Source organism: Entelurus aequoreus, linkage group LG06 (genome assembly GCF_033978785.1).
Source record: "Entelurus aequoreus isolate RoL-2023_Sb linkage group LG06, RoL_Eaeq_v1.1, whole genome shotgun sequence".
In the NCBI taxonomy this organism is placed as follows: domain Eukaryota; kingdom Metazoa; phylum Chordata; class Actinopteri; order Syngnathiformes; family Syngnathidae; genus Entelurus; species Entelurus aequoreus.
The window spans coordinates 2,287,836-2,307,420 of NC_084736.1; the positions used below are offsets into that span (position 1 = coordinate 2,287,836).

Genomic DNA, 19,585 nt, shown 5'->3' on the forward strand with positions numbered 1-19,585 from the left:
GCCTGGGCAATTATTTTGACTCGGGGGGCCAAATTTAGAGATAAAATGTGTCTGGGTGCCGGGTATATCTATCTATCTATGTATACACACACACACACACACACACACACACACACACACGCACACACACACACACACAAACACACACACACACACACACACACACACACACACACACACACACACACACACACACACACACACACACGCACACACACACACACACACACACTGTGAAAATCTGCTGTACAGTGTGTGTGCTTGGCTCTATTCTTAGGAACACTAACACAAAAGCTCACAATGTCTGATTGTCCAGCATGTACACCGCCTTCCGCCCCAGTGCAGCTGAGATAGGCTCCAGCTCCCCCCGCCAGCCCAAAAGGGACAAGCGGTAGAAAATGGATGGATGGATGAATGCTAAAAACGTTATGACAGACCGCCTTAAAAAACGGAATGGAATTTGACATTGTTTTACTGAATGAGCCACCCAGAATGTACATGAAAATAAAGAATGTTACAATATTAACTATGAAGGATAAAACACTGAATATTGACAACATATGAACGTCACACCCCCTCTCCATACACATATTTTACAATCAAGCCAAACACAACAAAAACAGCGAAATAAACCTACAATCTGATATATGTGATATATCACTAAGCTTTAGAAGTTTGTTGTAAAAATCGCCTTCCACGTCTGTCCCTGACACCCACATTTCACACTCTGTGGAAACACTCCACACCCACACTGCTTGGTGCCTCGTCTGAGCTGCTGTCACTTACATGACCACAGTAACTAATTACATGACCATAGTAACTCATTAGATTACCATAGTAACTAATTAGATGACCATAGTAACTAATTAGATGACCATAGTAACTCATTACATGACCATAGTAACTAATTAGATGAGCATAGTAACTAATTAGATGACCATAGTAAGTAATTAGATGACCATAAGAACTAATTAGATGACCATAGTAACTAATTACATGGCCATAGTAACTCATTAGATGACCAAAGTAACTAATTAGATGACCATAGTAACTAATTAGATGAGCATAGTAACTAATTACATGACCATAGTAACTCATTAGATGACCATAGTAACTCATTAGATGACCATAGTAACTCATTACATGACCATAGTAACTAATTAGATGAGCATAGTAACTAATTAGATGACCATAGTAACTCATTACATGACCATAGTAACTCATTACATGACCATAGTAACTAATTAGATGAGCATAGTAACTAATTACATGACCATAGTAACTAATTACATGACCATTGCAACTAATTAGATGACAATAATAACTAATTAGATGACCATAGTAACTATTTAGATGACCATAGTAACTAATTAGATGACCATAATAACTAATTAGATGAGCATAGTAACTAATTAGATGAGCATAGTAACTAATTAGATGAGCATAGTAACTAATTAGATGAGCATAGTAACTAATTAGATGAGCATAGTAACTAGAATGTGATGCAGATTCCAAGCATGTAAAGAGTTAGTATAATTGAAGACTTAGTTAGGGTCATTATAAAAGATGAGTGCACATCATAATGGCAGCTACACTTTACATCTTAAACATGTAAAGTAAATATTTGGGAATGTCCGGCTGGCCAGATTGAAAAGCTTAACGGGCCCCATGTGGCCCCCGGGCCTTCATTTGTCCAGGTCTGGTCCAAAAGGACAACAATCACACCCAGTTTTTGATGAAAGTGTGTGAGATGTGAGATCCAGGCTGTCATCCATCTTCCCAGGGAGGGTAGATGACACAGCTCGGGGCGTCTGGCCCAGCTAGTCTGAGGGCAAAAGCGGGAGGGAAAATCCCAGAAACATCTGGAAGTAATGAGGAGGAGCGGAAAGCCCACACCCACACCCACCCTCTCCCAGCATGGACATTTCCATTTATTGGACTTTTCCTTTTATATACTTACGACCCTGTAAAACCATTGGACTGATGCATGAATGATGTAATATGCATAAATGATGTAATATGCATGAATGATGTCATATGCATATGAGGGGAAAATAGCATAAAGCACATGTCAGTCAGTCTGGAGGACATGAATGACTTCCTTTGAAAACAAGTCAGGAATGTAATATTACAGAATAGAATTGATGGACTACAGTATATATATGTCATACAAGATCAAAAGCAAACTTAATGGTGAATAAAGCGATACAAAAACTAAAGTAGCAACAGGGGACTACTTTTCCAGAGTATGATTATTATGACAGCGCATTGATTTGTGAGCCTCATCACCGCTAGCTTGGAGCACGAGACTCCTCACAAGGCACGCAAACACAAACAACACTGGCAAAAACAACAATAAGTCACACAAATATCAAATATGATGACTGGATTGAGTGAGTGACTTTTCAAAGAAGAAGAAAAGCGAGCAGAGGGACAAAAGAAGTCAAAGTAAGCTAGCAGCTGACGCGAGGTCCACTGCCTTTCTAATAAACTCACTTATTCAACATATTCTCATGTATTATAATTCATTATTCAACATATTCTCCTGTATTACAATGAGGGGGGATTAAAAATCACTGCTGCTTCTTACCTGCCGCCCTCCCCTTTTCTGGAAATCCTTTCAGCCGCCTCGTCTTGGAGCTCACTGAGGGACACCAACACTGCGGCCAGGATGCTGACAGGCCACGCCCACTCCTCCTCTTAAAGGGCCAGCAGCGTGCAGTACACATCTCAGCCAGGATGCTGACAGGCCACGCCCACTCCTCTTAAAGGGCCAGCAGCGTGCAGTACACATCTCAGCCAGGATGCTGACAGGCCACGCCCACTCCTCTTAAAGGGCCAGCAGCGTGCAGTACACATCTCAGCCAGGATGCTGACAGGCCCCGCCCACTCCTCTTAAAGGGCCAGCAGCGTGCAGTACACATCTCAGTCAGGATGCTGACAGGCCCCACCTCCTCCTCCTCTTAAAGGGCCAGCAGCGTGCAGTACACATCTCAGCCAGGATGCTGACAGGCCACGCCCACTCCTCTTAAAGGGCCAGCAGCGTGCAGTACACATCTCAGTCAGGATGCTGACAGGCCCCGCCCACTCCTCTTAAAGGGCCAGCAGCGTGCAGTACACATCTCAGTCAGGATGCTGACAGGCCCCACCCACTCCTCTTAAAGGGCCAGCAGCGTGCAGTACACATCTCAGTCAGGATGCTGACAGGCCACGCCCACTCCTCTTAAAGGGCCAGCAGCGTGCAGTACACATCTCAGTCAGGATGCTGACAGGCCCCGCCCACTCCTCTTAAAGGGCCAGCAGCGTGCAGTACACATCTCAGCCAGGATGCTGACAGGCCCCGCCCACTCCTCTTAAAGGGCCAGCAGCGTGCAGTACACATCTCAGCCAGGATGCTGACAGGCCACGCCCACTCCTCCTCTTAAAGGGCCAGCAGCGTGCAGTACACATCTCAGTCAGGATGCTGACAGGCCCCACCTCCTCCTCCTCTTAAAGGGCCAGCAGCGTGCAGTACACATCTCAGTCAGGATGCTGACAGGCCCCACCCACTCCTCTTAAAGGGCCAGCAGCGTGCAGTACACATCTCAGTCAGGATGCTGACAGGCCACGCCCACTCCTCTTAAAGGGCCAGCAGCGTGCAGTACACATCTCAGTCAGGATGCTGACAGGCCCCGCCCACTCCTCTTAAAGGGCCAGCAGCGTGCAGTACACATCTCAGCCAGGATGCTGACAGGCCCCGCCCACTCCTCTTAAAGGGCCAGCAGCGTGCAGTACACATCTCAGCCAGGATGCTGACAGGCCCCGCCCACTCCTCTTAAAGGGCCAGCAGCGTGCAGTACACATCTCAGCCAGGATGCTGACAGGCCACGCCCACTCCTCCTCTTAAAGGGCCAGCAGCGTGCAGTACACATCTCAGTCAGGATGCTGACAGGCCCCACCTCCTCCTCCTCTTAAAGGGCCAGCAGTGTACATCTCAGCCAGCAGGGGGCTTTGGGAAGATGCTCTTACACAGACCATAGTCGACCTTTTCGGGTCTCCATCAGTGGATTGAGGGTCTGTGGGAGGTTTAAAGAAGAAATAGAAACACCACAATCCTCTTGGCATATAATTACACATCACAGAGCAATGGAGGCACAAGACATTTAAAAGAGGGATCTCTTCAGAATAACTTTCCTAGATTCACTGAGGATTGGGATGTCAATTAAAAGTCTCAGCATAATCTAACATAAAAAGGGAGCAGCATTGACTATTTAAAATGTTTCAAGGAAATACATTTTTAGTACTGTAAACTGTAAAAACAACAGTTTTCTTAATATAGTTAATGTCATTCCAAAAGTCCTATGTAAAATCTGTAGTCATATTGCAGGATCATGCTGCATAAAGACAAGACAATTGCAACAATCAACTTTCTGACTGATCCCTCATGACACAACTAGTACTCCATGTTGTTATACTCATTGTACAATATCATGCTAGAACTAAGCCTGCATAAAGACAAGACAATTGCAACAATCAACTTTCTGACTGATCCCCCATGACACAACTAGTACTCCATGTTGTTATACTCATTGTACAATATCATGCTAGAACTAAGCCTGCATAAAGACAAGACAATTGCAACAATCAACTTTCTGACTGATCCCCCATGACACAACTAGTACTCCATGTTGTTATACTCATTGTACAATATCATGCTAGAACTAAGCCTGCATAAAGACAAGACAATTGGAACAATGAACTTTCTGACTGATCCCTCATGACACAACTAGTACTCCATGTTGTTATACTCATTGTACAATATCATGCTAGAACTAAGCCTGCATAAAGACAAGACAATTGGATCAATTAAGTCTTGGCTAATTAGTATGAAAAAAATCTCAAAAAGTCGTGCTTAGACTTCATTGTAGGTTGTTCTTTTTGTAAAGCAAACATGATTAATTACCACTGGAGTCTATAAATGTGCTTGTTATCCTTCTTCTCCACAGTTCTCATTTGACAAGACATTGTTTTCTTTTAAATTTTACTCTCACCCAAACCCTGTGTTTGACACTCCATTTACCTATGTTACCAAAAAAAATGTGATTCACATCCGAATTGCAATTTCTATTCATACCGCTACGAAATAGATTCATCATTTTCAAAAGTCAATTAAAAAAACCAATAAAAATAAAACTAGATGATGTGTGAATGCTCCAATGCTGAAGTTGAAGTGAAATGCTGCAGAATGTAGTGTGAATGGAAGAATAGTTGGAATGTTGAAGAGTTTGAATTTCCAGGAAAACCGGAATTAGGTTTGGAACTTGGGAAAGTGTTAGTTTGATGAGTGGAATGTGTTGATGTTGGAATGGTTTCAATTGGTTGAAAAATGTGCGAATAGTGGAAGTTAAAAAAATGGACAATTCAATCTGAATGGGGAAAATGTCCCTGAAAACTGGAAATCTGGTAATTTGTTTTAAATTGATGGAGAGCACACCATTTTGAACAGGCTGAATATTTTGAAGTCGGAGCAGTTTGACTCAGATGAAAAATGTGGGACTTTGAAAAATGTCCACTTCATTTCAATGGGAATTTCATGGAATTTTGGGAATTTTTTGGAAAATGTTAAAAGACTTGAATGTATTGAATGATTTGAAATGGTTGATGTTGGGATTTTTCAAATCGGTCAGAAAATGTTGAAGTCGTAACATTTTTAATTGAGAAATGGTATTAGGGTATTCCAGGAATACCGGGAATTTTTCCAGTTCAAAAAACAACTTAGTTTTTTGTCCTGATTAAGAGGAATGTTTGGACGGTGGAACGGTTGAAGTGGGTTGACAAATGTGGAAGGAGTGGTCGACAGAAAAAAGGGTGGAAATAGGGATTTGGAAAAGCAAGAATTCTGGAAACAGAACGGTGGAATGTTTTGAAGGTGGAATGGTTTGAAGGTGGAATGTTTTGAAGGTGGAATGTTTTGAAGGTGGAATGGTTTGAAGGTGAAATGTTTTGAAGGTGGAATGGTTTGAAGGTGGAATGTTTTGAAGGTGGAATGTTTTGAAGGTGGAATGTTTTGAAGGTGGAATGTTTTGAAGGTGGAATGGTTTGAAGGTGGAATGTTTTGAAGGTGGAATGTTTTGAAGGTGGAATGTTTTGAAGGTGGAATGGTTTGAAGGTGGAATGTTTTGAAGGTGGAATGTTTTGAAGGTGGAATGGTTTGAATAGGTTGACAAATGTGGAAATGGTTGAAGTTTGAAAAATGTCCTCATTTTGAATGGGAAAAATGTCCTGGAAAACCTGGAATTCTGGGAAATCTGGGAACGTTTGGAATTAGTCAAGGGAAAGCCTGCGATTCCTTTGGAGCATTCACACAATAAGAATACATTTTTCAAAATACATTTTCAGGCCATCTCCATGCAACCACATGAAGCTTTTACAACCTGGAACATGTTTTTTTAAATGTTTCATTCCACCTAAGAATATATTTCATTATAATCATTATACTAAAAAATATATTTAATTATAATTATTATACTAAAAAATATATTTCATTATAATCATTACACTAAAAAATATATTTCATTATAATCATTATACTAAAAAATATATTTAATTATAATTATTATACAAAAAAATATATTTCATTATAATTATTATACTAAAAAATATATTTCATTATAATCATTACACTAAAATATATATTTCATTATAATCATTCCACCAAAGAATATATTGTGTCAATCAGTCGTAAAGCAGTAAGGTGTTGAACTGAGAAGGGATTTGGATTGAAATAGGATCAAAGTGTTAATCGATACAATATTAATACAATTGAAATCAAAGCAAAAAACAGAAATTGTCAAAAAAAGGAATTTAATAGAAGGCAGTAAAAATGTAAATAAATAAAAGTAGTATCTAAAAGAAGCAGTACTAAATGGTGTTGGTGGACAAATAGTGCAATAGAGTTGGTACAGTAGAAAGAAGTGTCACATATTTGGTTTGTCAAAGCATTAGTCACACCTGGGACTCATAAGTCACACCTGGGACTCAGTCAGACCTCTGAGACTCATTAGTCACACCTGGGACTCAGTCAGACCTGGGACTCATTAGTCACACCTGGGACTCAGTCAGACCTGGGACTCATTAGTCACACCTGGGACTCATTAGTCACACCTGGGACTCAGTGAGACCTGGGACTCATTAGTCACACCTGGGACTCAGTCAGACCTGGGACTCATTAGTCACACCTGGGACTCACCTTCCAGTCTTCACAAGCAATTCATATAAGAGGAATGTCAGTTATTTGGTCTGCTGATAACAAACAATTTAAAAAACTGTTGAAGTAAGATGGCCACCAGCAGCACTTTGCTACAGTCTCAAACACAACAAGGCTTTGCTACAGTCTTAAAGACAACAAGGCTTTGCTACAGTCTTAAAGACAACAAGGCTCCTAATCAAAGAAAATAGCCTTTGGTTGCAAAAAACCCTTTGGAGTCCAAACACTTGTTTGGGTCCAAAGTTAAGATCAGATGCAGAAGGATGAGTGTTTACTGTTTGTCCCTGTACTGTGTATGCAGAGTTGTCTTCTAGTCCCTGTACTGTGTATGCAGAGTTGTCTTCTAGTCCCTGTACTGTGTATGCAGTTGTCTTCTAGTCCCTGTACTGTGTATGCAGAGTTGTCTTCTAGTCCCTGTACTGTGTATGCAGAGTTGTCTTCTAGTCCCTGTACTGTGTATGCAGAGTTGTCTTCTAGTCCCTGTACTGTGTATGCAGAGTTGTCTTCTAGTCCCTGTACTGTGTATGCAGTTGTCTTCTAGTCCCTGTACTGTGTATGCAGAGTTGTCTTCTAGTCCCTGTACTGTGTATGCAGAGTTGTCTTCTAGTCCCTGTACTGTGTATGCAGAGTTGTCTTCTAGTCCCTGTACTGTGTATGCAGAGTTGTCTTCTAGTCCCTGTACTGTGTATGCAGAGTTGTCTTCTAGTCCCTGTACTGTGTATGCAGAGTTGTCTTCTAGTCCCTGTACTGTGTATGCAGAGTTGTCTTCTAGTCCCTGTACTGTGTATGCAGAGTTGTCTTCTAGTCCCTGTACTGTGTATGCAGAGTTGTCTTCTAGTCCCTGTACTGTGTATGCAGAGTTGTCTTCTAGTCCCTGTACTGTGTATGCAGTTGTCTTCTAGTCCCTGTACTGTGTATGCAGTTGTCTTCTAGTCCCTGTACTGTGTATGCAGAGTTGTCTTCTAGTCCCTGTACTGTGTATGCAGAGTTGTCTTCTAGTCCCTGTACTGTGTATGCAGAGTTGTCTTCTAGTCCCTGTACTGTGTATGCAGAGTTGTCTTCTAGTCCCTGGGCAGTGTATGCAGAGTTGTCTTCTAGTCCCTGTAGAGCAGGGGTCACCAACCTTTTTGAAACCAAGAGCTACTTCTTGGGTAGTGATTAATGCGAAGGGCTACCAGTTAGATACACACTTAAATAAATTGCCAGAAATAGCCAATTTGCTCAATTTACCTTTAACTCTATGTTATTATTAATAATTAATGATATTTATCTTTGTGGAAACACTGATCATCTTAATGATTTCTCACAATAAATATATATAGAAACAGATAAATATCAATATGCAACACTTTATTTTTATATTTTCTCTAAGTGCACATTTTTCAAATTGAACATTTTCAAATGATCACTTCTAAGACAGTCTTGTGAAATCACAATATCCCATTTTAACTAGCTAGCCACTAACATTTTTTAACAAATCATGAATTACTTTGCACCATGTTTGTACAAATAACTCATGTAAAATACAGAAGTCAACTCTCAAATTTTTAAATAAATCATGTCCCACTTTGAACTGGACACAAAATCTGTTATCTGTTTCTTTGTCAGTTAGTGAAGACCAAGTCTTTAAAATATTTTCTTGGATTTTCAAATTCTATTTGAGTTTTGTCTCTGTTAGAATTAAAAATGTCAAGCAAAGCGAGACCAGCTTGCTAGTAAATAAATAAAATTTAAAAAATAGAGGCAGCTTACTGGTAAGTGCTGCTATTTGAGCTATTTTTAGAACAGGCCAGCGGGCTACTCATCTGGTCCTTACGGGCTACCTGGTGCCCGCGGGCACCACGTTGGTGACCCCTGCTGTAGAGTATGCAGAGTTGTCTTCTAGTCCCTGTAGAGTATGCAGAGTTGTCTTCTATTCTAGTCCCTGTACTGTGTATGCAGAGTTGTCTTCTAGTCCCTGTAGAGTATGCAGAGTTGTCTTCTATTCTAGTCCCTGTACTGTGTATGCAGAGTTGTCTTCTAGTCCCTGTACTGTGTATGCAGAGTTGTCTTCTAGTCCCTGTACTGTGTATGCAGAGTTGTCTTCTAGTCCCTGGGCAGTGTATGCAGAGTTGTCTTCTATTCTAGTCCCTGTACTGTGTATGCAGAGTTGTCTTCTAGTCCCTGTACTGTGTATGCAGAGTTGTCTTCTATTCTAGTCCCTGTACTGTGTATGCAGAGTTGTCTTCTAGTCCCTGTACTGTGTATGCAGAGTTGTCTTCTAGTCCCTGTACTGTGTATGCAGAGTTGTCTTCTAGTCCCTGTACTGTGTATGCAGAGTTGTCTTCTATTCTAGTCCCTGTACTGTGTATGCAGAGTTGTCTTCTAGTCCCTGTACTGTGTATGCAGAGTTGTCTTCTAGTCCCTGGGCAGTGTATGCAGAGTTGTCTTCTATTCTAGTCCCTGTACTGTGTATGCAGAGTTGTCTTCTAGTCCCTGTACTGTGTATGCAGAGTTGTCTTCTAGTCCCTGTACTGTGTATGCAGAGTTGTCTTCTAGTCCCTGGGCAGTGTATGCAGAGTTGTCTTCTATTCTAGTCCCTGTACTGTGTATGCAGAGTTGTCTTCTAGTCCCTGTACTGTGTATGCAGAGTTGTCTTCTATTCTAGTCCCTGTACTGTGTATGCAGAGTTGTCTTCTAGTCCCTGTACTGTGTATGCAGAGTTGTCTTCTAGTCCCTGTACTGTGTATGCAGAGTTGTCTTCTAGTCCCTGTACTGTGTATGCAGAGTTGTCTTCTATTCTAGTCCCTGTACTGTGTATGCAGAGTTGTCTTCTAGTCCCTGTACTGTGTATGCAGAGTTGTCTTCTAGTCCCTGGGCAGTGTATGCAGAGTTGTCTTCTATTCTAGTCCCTGTACTGTGTATGCAGAGTTGTCTTCTAGTCCCTGTACTGTGTATGCAGAGTTGTCTTCTAGTCCCTGTACTGTGTATGCAGAGTTGTGTCAGGGCCTCCCTAAAGATAATGTTTGCAGTGCAGATAACTTCAGTATAAACCTTGTGGAGGTGAGAGGGGGAGGGGCTAGGAGTGACAAGTGTGTGTGTGTGTGTGTGTGTGTGATGATGATAGGGTGTGAGGGTGACGTGTGTGTGTGTGTGCAGCAAAATATCGTGTGTGTCAGTGGAGGGGGCGGAGCCTCTTCCTGTCAGGTTAGCTTTAAGACTCCACTTTGCGAAGGCTGGAGCGACTGTAGGAGTTCCTGCATGTGAGAGAGAGAGATGAGTGTCAACATGACATCATTAGGAGTGTTTATTCTTCAACATGACATCATTAGGAGTGTTTATTCTTCAACATGACATCATTAGGAGTGTTTATTCTTCAACATGACATCATTAGGAGTGTTTATTCTTCAACATGACACCATTAGGAGTGTTTATTCTTCAACATGACACCATTAGGAGTGTTTATTCTTCAACATGACATCATTAGGAGTGTTTATTCTTCAACATGACATCATTAGGAGTGTTTATTCTTTAACATGACATCATTAGGAGTGTTTATTCTTCAACATGACATCATTAGGAGTGTTTATTCTTCAACATGACATCATTAGGAGTGTTTATTCTTCAACATGACATCATTAGGAGTGTTTATTCTTCAACATGACATCATTAGGAGTGTTTATTCTTCAACATGACATCATTAGGAGTGTTTATTCTTCAACATGACATCATTAGGAGTGTTTATTCTTCAACATGACATCATTAGGAGTGTTTATTCTTCAACATGACGTCATTGTGTCATTAGCATACTGCCCACCACACATTAGCATACATTATATATTCAAAGATTGTGTTATTATTCTTTACAACATTCCAACTTTTTATCACTCACACATGCTTTTCTACAGCAAAATTCATCTGTTTCTTCTTCTTCTTCTTCTTCAGCGCGCTCTACCTTCCACATTTTTCACCCAATTCAAACTTCAAACTGTTCAGCCTATTCCAGAATATTCCCAGAATTCCAGCTTTCCCAGAACATTTTCCCCATTCAAAATGAATTGGACCATTTTTCAAACTTCCACCATTTTTCAACCTATTCAAAGCATCCCACCTTCACCACATTCCACCATTCTGGACATTCAAACTAACATTTTTCCAAGCTCAAAAAAATTTGAGGATTTCCCAGAATTCCTGGTTTTTCAAACCCTATTTCCACTTTTTTTTCTTTCGACTACTCCTTCCACATTTGTCAACCCACTTCAAGCGTTCCACCGTCCAAACATTCCTCTCAATCAGGACAAAAAACTAAGTTGTTTTTTGAACTGGAATATTTCCGTGTTTTCCCGAAACTCCAGGCATTCTGTAATACCATTTCTCAATTAAAAATGTTACTACTTCAACATTTCTCCACCATTTTGAAAAATCCCAACACCAACCATTTCAACTCATTCTGAACATTCACATTTTTTAGCACTTTCCCAAAAAATTCCCGCTTTTCCCAAAATTCCCATGAAGTTCTCATTGAAATGAATGGGACATTTTTGTAAGTTCCACAATTCTCACATTTTTCAACCCATTCAAAGCATTCCAACATCAACACATTCCACTCATCCTGGACATTCAAACTAACACTTTCCCAACTTCCAAACCAAATGACAGTTTTCCTGGAAATTCAAACTCTTCAACATTGAAAGTATTCTTCCATTCCTACTACATTCTGTCAGCATTTCACTTCAACTTCAGCACTGGAGCATTCACACATCATCTAGTTACATTCTGACTTTTTGGTTTATATTTCTATTTTTGCATGTTTTTTTGGTTATTTCTTTGTCCAGCCTCTGTCTTCTTAGCACTACTGCAAGTCAAGACACCCGCTCGTCAGAGGCCATGCCTCACGTTTTAGGAGTTGTTCTGCACGTTTCCACACCTCTCCTTTCACAGCAGGCTTGTGGAGGTGCCCTGCATGCCTGGCTCTCTGCTTCTGTGGGGAATGCTTGGACATTTACAACCGCTTGTATTTGACTACCAGTGTAAAGTAGATGCATGACACAAGAAACACTTTGTCCTTTCACTTTTTGTTTTGGCAAGTGGATGAATGCAAGCTTTTCCATTCACACGTGTGCAGAATGACTGCTTTAGTGATCCTTTCTCACCGTACATGCTATCATCACACATACCTGCTGTCAATGATTCTGATTTTTAGCCTGTAGTAGTTTGTTGTTGCGGACTGGAGGCTTCAGTTTCAGATGCTGGGATAAGTTTGTTGTGCTGCTGCCTTTTTAAAATAAACTTTGCAGCGTGCAGGCATTTTTTCAATGCCTTTAACCGCAAAACCAAAGTACTGACAACACTTTTCTTTTCTTTGGAATAAACGTCACGCTGTCGTTAGCCTTAGCGTTAGCCATGTTTTCCTTGGTATGCCAAGGACGGCGCAAGCTATGAAAGCTTTTGAGGGGCAAGAAAGGGAAAAAAAATAGATGTTTTTATTTTTTAAACCGTCTGCAACAAAAAACTCAAATATATGGACATATATATATCAATATATCGCCCAGGCCTAACCTGAATATACGGAGAATAAACGGCTGGTTATAGACGCAAGCGCAAAGAGAAGGTGAAACATTGTAGCCGACGGAAGCAGAGAGCGTGAGGTCGGCGTGACTTTACTGTGTAAATGTGGAACTTGGAGCCAAGCTAAGCCAACATAAATGGAGTGCTAACCCAAAATGAACAGGAAAAAAACATCCCCGGCCAGCTGGACCTAACAGACAACTGTTCATCGATGAAGTCACTATACTATTGATCATAATACATGCAGCACGTCATGCTAGTAATTACAACTACACTACATACACTGCCTGGCTAGCTGTGTACAAACAAAACATGAAATAATACTTTACAGATACTGCAATATGATTGTTCGTGGTTTTCAGTCAGTACAGATTGGTGTCTTATCGCATTGTGTTGTGTATTACAAACTTAAAATCCATTCAGCTGCTAACACAAAACTAGCTTATTGCTAATGCCGCAGCATGCGGTCGCAAGGCCATGACAATAATGTCGCTACAGCTGGGTTATTATAAAACCTAAATAAAGTATTGTTGGTAGTTTTTGGATGGAAGTGATTTAGAGGCCGAAATAGATTGCCCCCATTAGCTGCATTGCTAGCCACCTACAACTAGCCAATTATTACTAATTAGACTGCAAAAAAAGTGCCACTCAACAGGTAGCGTCAAATCCATTTTGGGGGTGTAAATGTATTCATGTATGAATAGATGTGGTCTACTATGCAGTGGTCATGGTCAGGATCGAAAAGGCGGTTTGAACAGAGACTGATTCAAATGATGTTGTCTCTGTCTCTTGTTTACACCACACAGATCTGAAAGTGTTCAGTGAAAACACTGGCCTTTTAACACCTTTCATGCAAATGTACTGCTGCATGCCTTTGAAATGAAACTGACTTTTTTTGTCCTACTGAGGAAGAGTGTTAGTAATAACAACTTGGAGGGGCGGTGAATAATCATTTTGTGGTTAGCCGCTGAAAAGAGTATCAACGTTCAAAAAGCAATGAGGATAAGCTGCCACATCACTTTATCAGCCAGCAGTCATAAGCATTTGGTACACTGATAGTTGTATCTCCAGTTGAGGTTACACACCAGCAGAGCCTAAAATGACACGGATGATACTAGAGTTGTTGTACGGTATACCCGTATTAGTATATTACCGCCATACTAATGAATCCTATTCGGTACTATACCACCTCGAAGAATGTAACCAAAACGCCATGGGTGGATCTACACCTGACATCCACTGTAATGATACAAAGTACAGGAGCGTATCTAGTTGATACTACTACAATTACATCGATATTTTTTATCATCACACAATCTTTTTTCCTTTTTTTAAAATGTATATTATGTTTATAAAGTCAGTAAATATGTCCCTGGACACATGAGGACTTTGAATACGACCAATGTATGATCCTGTAACTACTTGGTATCACATCCATACCTAAATGTGTGGTATCATCCAAAACTAATGTCAAGTATCAAAGAAGAGAAGAATAAGTGATTATTACATTTGAACAGAAGTGTAGATAGAACATGTTAAAAGAGAAAATAAGCAGATATTAACAGTAAATGAACAAGTAGATTAATAATCAATTTTTACAGTTTGTCCCTCATAATGTGTACAAAATAATAGGTGTATAAATGACACAATATGTTACTGCAGACTAATTAGGAGTCTTTGTTTGTTTACTTACTACTAAAAGACAAGTTGTCTAGTATGTTCAACATTTTATTGAAGGACTAAATGACAATAATAAACATATGTTTCATGTACACTAACATTTGTTGTTACAATAAAGCCAATAATTACATTTTTTGTGGTGCCCTTTATTTAAAAAAGTAGAGAAAAGTATCGGTACTAAAATATTGGTATGGGGACAACACTAGATGATCCTAAAAGCAAATGAAAAGAAAGATGGAGGCACTTTCTGGAGTCAAATAGAAGCTGCTTGTAATGATTCTTTTTGCTACACTGGTGCGTCACCTCATTTCCTGGAGTGTGACACATTAAGGTTCTTCTTGAGTGTGAAGGGGGTGGAAAAGCTGTGTGAGCTTATTGTGTGTGTGTGTGTGTGTGTGTGTGTTTAATGTCTCAAGTTACCGCTGTGTTGGTTGAGCTGCAGTCGTCAGAGTTTTGTACAGCTGGGGGATCTTGCGGTTGAGGAGAGGGCCGAGCGCTTCTTTAAGTTTAGTGTAGTTCCTCTCCAGCTCCCGGTGGTACTCCTTCTGGTCGGGCCCAATCAGAGACTTGTTCCTCCTCAGGGCGTCCTCACACCTGCACACAAGCAAGGGAAGGCGTGTGTTGGTTTTTACAAGGCACACAATACGGACCTCAGAGCGTGTCATCACCTTTTAGCAAAGTCCTTAAAGCACAGACGCAATTTGTTGTGGTGGCGGAACAGCTTGGGGTCGTTGGGAATGTCGGCCAGAAAGACCTGCGCCACCTCCAGGGGGCCCTGTGAGGGGGAGGCTGCTGGTTACATGTGTGCTGAACAATGTCAACCTCCACAGCTCCGACTTCAAGCCCCACATAGAGAGGGGATTGACATTCCAAAGTGATGCAGGCTTGACGACATTTTTAACACAATAGACGATGAATACACAAGCGGAGTGCCACAGCATCATACCATCATTGCACTTACCCTATTTCCTGGACTATAAGGCACACTTAAAATCCTTTCATTTTCTCAAAACTCGACGGTGCGCCTTATAACCCAGTGTGCCTAATGTACAGAATCATTTTGGTTGTGCTTACCCACCTCGAAGCTATTTTATTTGGTACATGGTGAAATGATAAGTGTGACCAGTAGATGGCAGTCACACATAAGAGATACGTGTAGGCTGCAATATGATGGCAGTCACACATAAGAGATACATGTAGGCTGCAATATGATGGCAGTCACACATAAGAGATACATGTAGACTGCAATATGATGGCAGTCACACATAAGAGATACATGTAGACTGCAATATGATGGCAGTCACACATAAGAGATACATGTAGGCTGCAATATGATGGCAGTCACACATAAGAGATACGTGTAGACTGCAATATGATGGCAGTCAAACATAAGAGATACATGTAGACTGCAATATGATGGCAGTCACACATAAGAGATACATGTAGGCTGCAATATGATGGCAGTCACACATAAGAGATACGTGTAGACTGCAATATGATGGCAGTCACACATAAGAGATACGTGTAGACTGCAATATGATGGCAGTCACACATAAGAGATACGTGTAGACTGCAATATGATGGCAGTCACACATAAGAGATACGTGTAGACTGCAATATGATGGCAGTCACACATAAGAGATACGTGTAGACTGCAATATGATGGCAGTCACACATAAGAGATACATGTAGACTGCAATATGATGGCAGTCACATAAGAGATACGTGTAGACTGCAATATGATGGCAGTCACACATAAGAGATATGTGTAGACTGCAATATGATGGCAGTCACACATAAGAGATACATGTAGACTGCAATATGATGGCAGTCACACATAAGAGATACGTGTAGACTGCAATATGATGGCAGTCACACATAAGAGATACATGTAGACTGCAATATGATGGCAGTCACACATAAGAGATACATGTAGACTGCAATATGATGGCAGTCACACATAAGAGATACGTGTAGACTGCAATATGATGGCAGTCACACATAAGAGACATGTAGACTGCAATATGATGGCAGTCACACATAAGAGATACGTGTAGACTGCAATATGATGGCAGTCACACATAAGAGATACATGTAGACTGCAATATGATGGCAGTCACACATAAGAGATACATGTAGACTGCAATATGATGGCAGTCACACATAAGAGATACATGTAGACTGCAATATGATGGCAGTCACACATAAGAGATACATGTAGACTGCAATATGATGGCAGTCACACATAAGAGATACGTGTAGACTGCAATATGATGGCAGTCACACATAAGAGATACATGTAGACTGCAATATGATGGCAGTCACACATAAGAGATACGTGTAGACTGCAATATGATGGCAGTCACACATAAGAGATATGTGTAGACTGCAATATGACTCATCAACACCAACATTTTATATGTTCCATTGAAAATATAGAACATTACACACGGCGCTCAAAAATCTATCAAAATGTTTTAGTAGGACTTTGGTAAGCTATGATGGATTGTACTGTGCTTCAACATAGGAGTATTATTATGCTGTGTGTATAAGGTAAGACATATTATCTGCTGTTTTGTTTCACAATATTATGCAAAAGCAATTTTTCTTAGCTTCTGGTACCTGCTGATCTGTATTTGGGATCTGCATAAGTTCTGAAAATGTGCGCGCATCCGCCTTTGTAGTCCGTTCCGACACCGTAGTGGATAAGCTTCTTCTTTTTCTCTATCTTCTTGTTATGTGACATTCATCCTCCACTGTTGCCATTTCTAATATAAAGTAGTGTAAAGTTCTTACTTATATCTGTCAGTAAACTCACCATGAAAGCACTAAAACATACCGGTGTAGTGACTTTACATTATTCACCCAAGGAACTTTACTTATTAGAGTTCCGGTCAGATGGTATTTCACGGGCCACATTTCCTGTGTTGTTGTTTCCGGATGAGGAGATGCTGCTCCGTTATTGATTGAAGTAAAGTGTGAATGTCATTAAAACAGTTAGCGCCATCTTTTGACACTTCTTCCACTCCCGTCCTTGCACGCTACACCGCTACAACAAAGATGACGCTGTCCAAGTGGAGGCACGTAAATAAGAGCGCCCACAAAACGGTCAGAAAGTGAGTTGAAGATGATGTGTAAAACATCATCTATGCAACATTTTGAGCAAAGAACCAGCATTACATGTTATGTAGACCAGTGTTTTTCAACCACTGTGCCGCGGCACACTAGTGTGCCGTGAGATACAGTCTGGTGTGCCGTGGGAGATGATCTCATTTCACCTATTTGGGTTAAAAATATTTTTTGCAAAGCAGTAATTATAGTCTGCAAATGATGTGTTGTTGTTGAGTGTCGGTGCTGTCTAGAGCTGGGCACAGTAACCATGTAATACTCTTCCATATCAGTAGGTGGCAGCCGGTAGCTAATTGCTTTCTAGATGTCAGAAACAGCGGGAGGTAACGTGCAGGTAAAAAGGTGTCTAATGCTTAAACCAAAAATAAACAAAAGGTGAGTGCCCCTAAGAAAAGGCATTGAAGCTTAGGGAAGGCTATGCATAACGAAACTAAAACTGAACTGGCTACAAAGTAAACAAAAACAGAATGCTGGACGACAGCAAAGACTTACTGTGGAGCAAAGACGGCGTCCACAAAGTACATCCGAACATGACATGACAATCAACAATGTCCCCACAGAGAAGGATAAAAACAACTGAAATATTCTTGATTGCTAAAACAAAGTAGATGCGGGAAATATCGCTCAAAGGAAGACATGAAACTGCTACAGGAAAATACCAAAAAAAGAGAAAAAGCCACCAAAATAGGAGCGCAAGACAAGAAGTAAAACACTACACACAGGAAAACAGCAATAAACTCCAAATAAGTCAGGGTGTGATGTGACAGGTGGTGGCAGTACACCTACTTTGAGACAAGAGCTATAGTGATGCATGCTTGGTTATGGTTTGAATTCATATCCAACACTTGCGACAACCACTTTTTACTGTCAACTGAGTTTCGTTTTTTAATGATTTCTGCTGGTGGTGTGCCTCCGTGTTTTTTCAACGCAAAAAATGTGCCTTGGCTCAAAAAAGGTTGAAAAACACTGCTGTAAACCACAAGGAAGTCTTTTACAGTTAGAAAACAATCATAATAATATGACTCCTTTAATGCACCTTATAATCCAGTGCACCTTATGTATGAAAATAGACCTGAATAGACCCGCTCATCAGCAGTGCGCCTTATAATCCGGTGCACCCTATGGTCCGGAAAATACAGTAAATGGCCAAAAAATGATTACTCCTTTAATACAAATACAGTACAGGCGATCTTTGTGTTACCATAAATGCTGAATAACGTATAAAAAGAGAAGTGGCGGGAGAATACCTAGTTGTGCGTTGCTACACTGAAGAAGGACAATGTCACTTTGGTTTTTTTCCTTTCATTAAAGTCTCTCCCAAGCGGGAAACGAGACTTCTGTTGGCAGCGTATCAAAGGAAAGGAAAGTGAAATTAGACACTGTAAATTGCTTAGAAAGTGGAGCAATCCTATAGGCCGCATACCCAGAACCACGCCTCGACCATCATGAAGGGTAAAGAGGCCATCTTTGAACATGTGAAAAGATTATGTACCATGAAATGCACAGTGGTAACTCAGCAGCATAGTGGTTTCATTATTGAGACTTCCTTTTATTGAATTCTTGGAGGAAGTATTTTCATGACTGTATTTTATGTGTTCTGTGTATAGTGTGATTGGCCCCAAAAATTGACCAACATTTGCAGCAAGAACATGCCGTGACTTTTTACTTGTTAACGGACTTGTGATGTGATAGTAAACGGTATAATGATAATTTGCAATAGTTAATACCGTTTAATTACCGAAAAACCGTCATTTATTAATGCATTTTCGGCAACAGGAAGTCAGGCGCATGCGCGGTGTTTGTCTTGATGATCATGGCGGACTAACTACACGGACTTTGCTCGGGAATTTCACTTCGGAGTAAACGGAGCCAAGTGCTTGTTTTAACGTAATTTTCCCTCGCTTCCTGCCGTGCGTTTAAGAGACACTGCTGTGTTTAGATGGAGACAGGTGTGGACAATATTGGAGACACTTGTCCCCACAC

At 40.7% G+C, this 19,585-nt stretch overlaps 2 protein-coding genes across 8 annotated transcripts in view; both read right to left on the reverse strand.

The window, feature by feature from the left end:
• The window catches only part of LOC133651717 (KN motif and ankyrin repeat domain-containing protein 2-like), a 62,580-nt gene extending 59,863 nt beyond the window's left edge, over positions 1-2,717 (reverse strand). For 2 of the 5 annotated variants that reach the window (XM_062049773.1, XM_062049774.1), the window contains exon 1: positions 2,591-2,715. The gene's annotated coding sequence lies outside the window, so the exon portion shown is untranslated. Of the gene's footprint in view, positions 1-2,590 lie in introns of all 5 variants that reach the window. The other 3 variants (XM_062049777.1, XM_062049776.1, XM_062049775.1) reach the window with 3 other exon arrangements.
• A 5,341-nt stretch (positions 2,718-8,058) lies between these two features.
• Positions 8,059-19,585, reverse strand: part of LOC133651737 (dedicator of cytokinesis protein 7-like) — a 120,551-nt gene continuing 109,024 nt past the window's right edge. For all 3 annotated transcript variants that reach the window (XM_062049813.1, XM_062049811.1, XM_062049812.1), the window contains 3 exons: positions 15,142-15,248; positions 14,894-15,067; positions 8,059-10,482 (listed from right to left, as the gene is read on the reverse strand). In XM_062049813.1, coding sequence (XP_061905797.1) covers positions 10,440-10,482; positions 14,894-15,067; positions 15,142-15,248 — 324 coding nt within the window. In that variant the 3' untranslated portion in view covers positions 8,059-10,439. The remainder of the gene's footprint in view (positions 10,483-14,893; positions 15,068-15,141; positions 15,249-19,585) is intronic.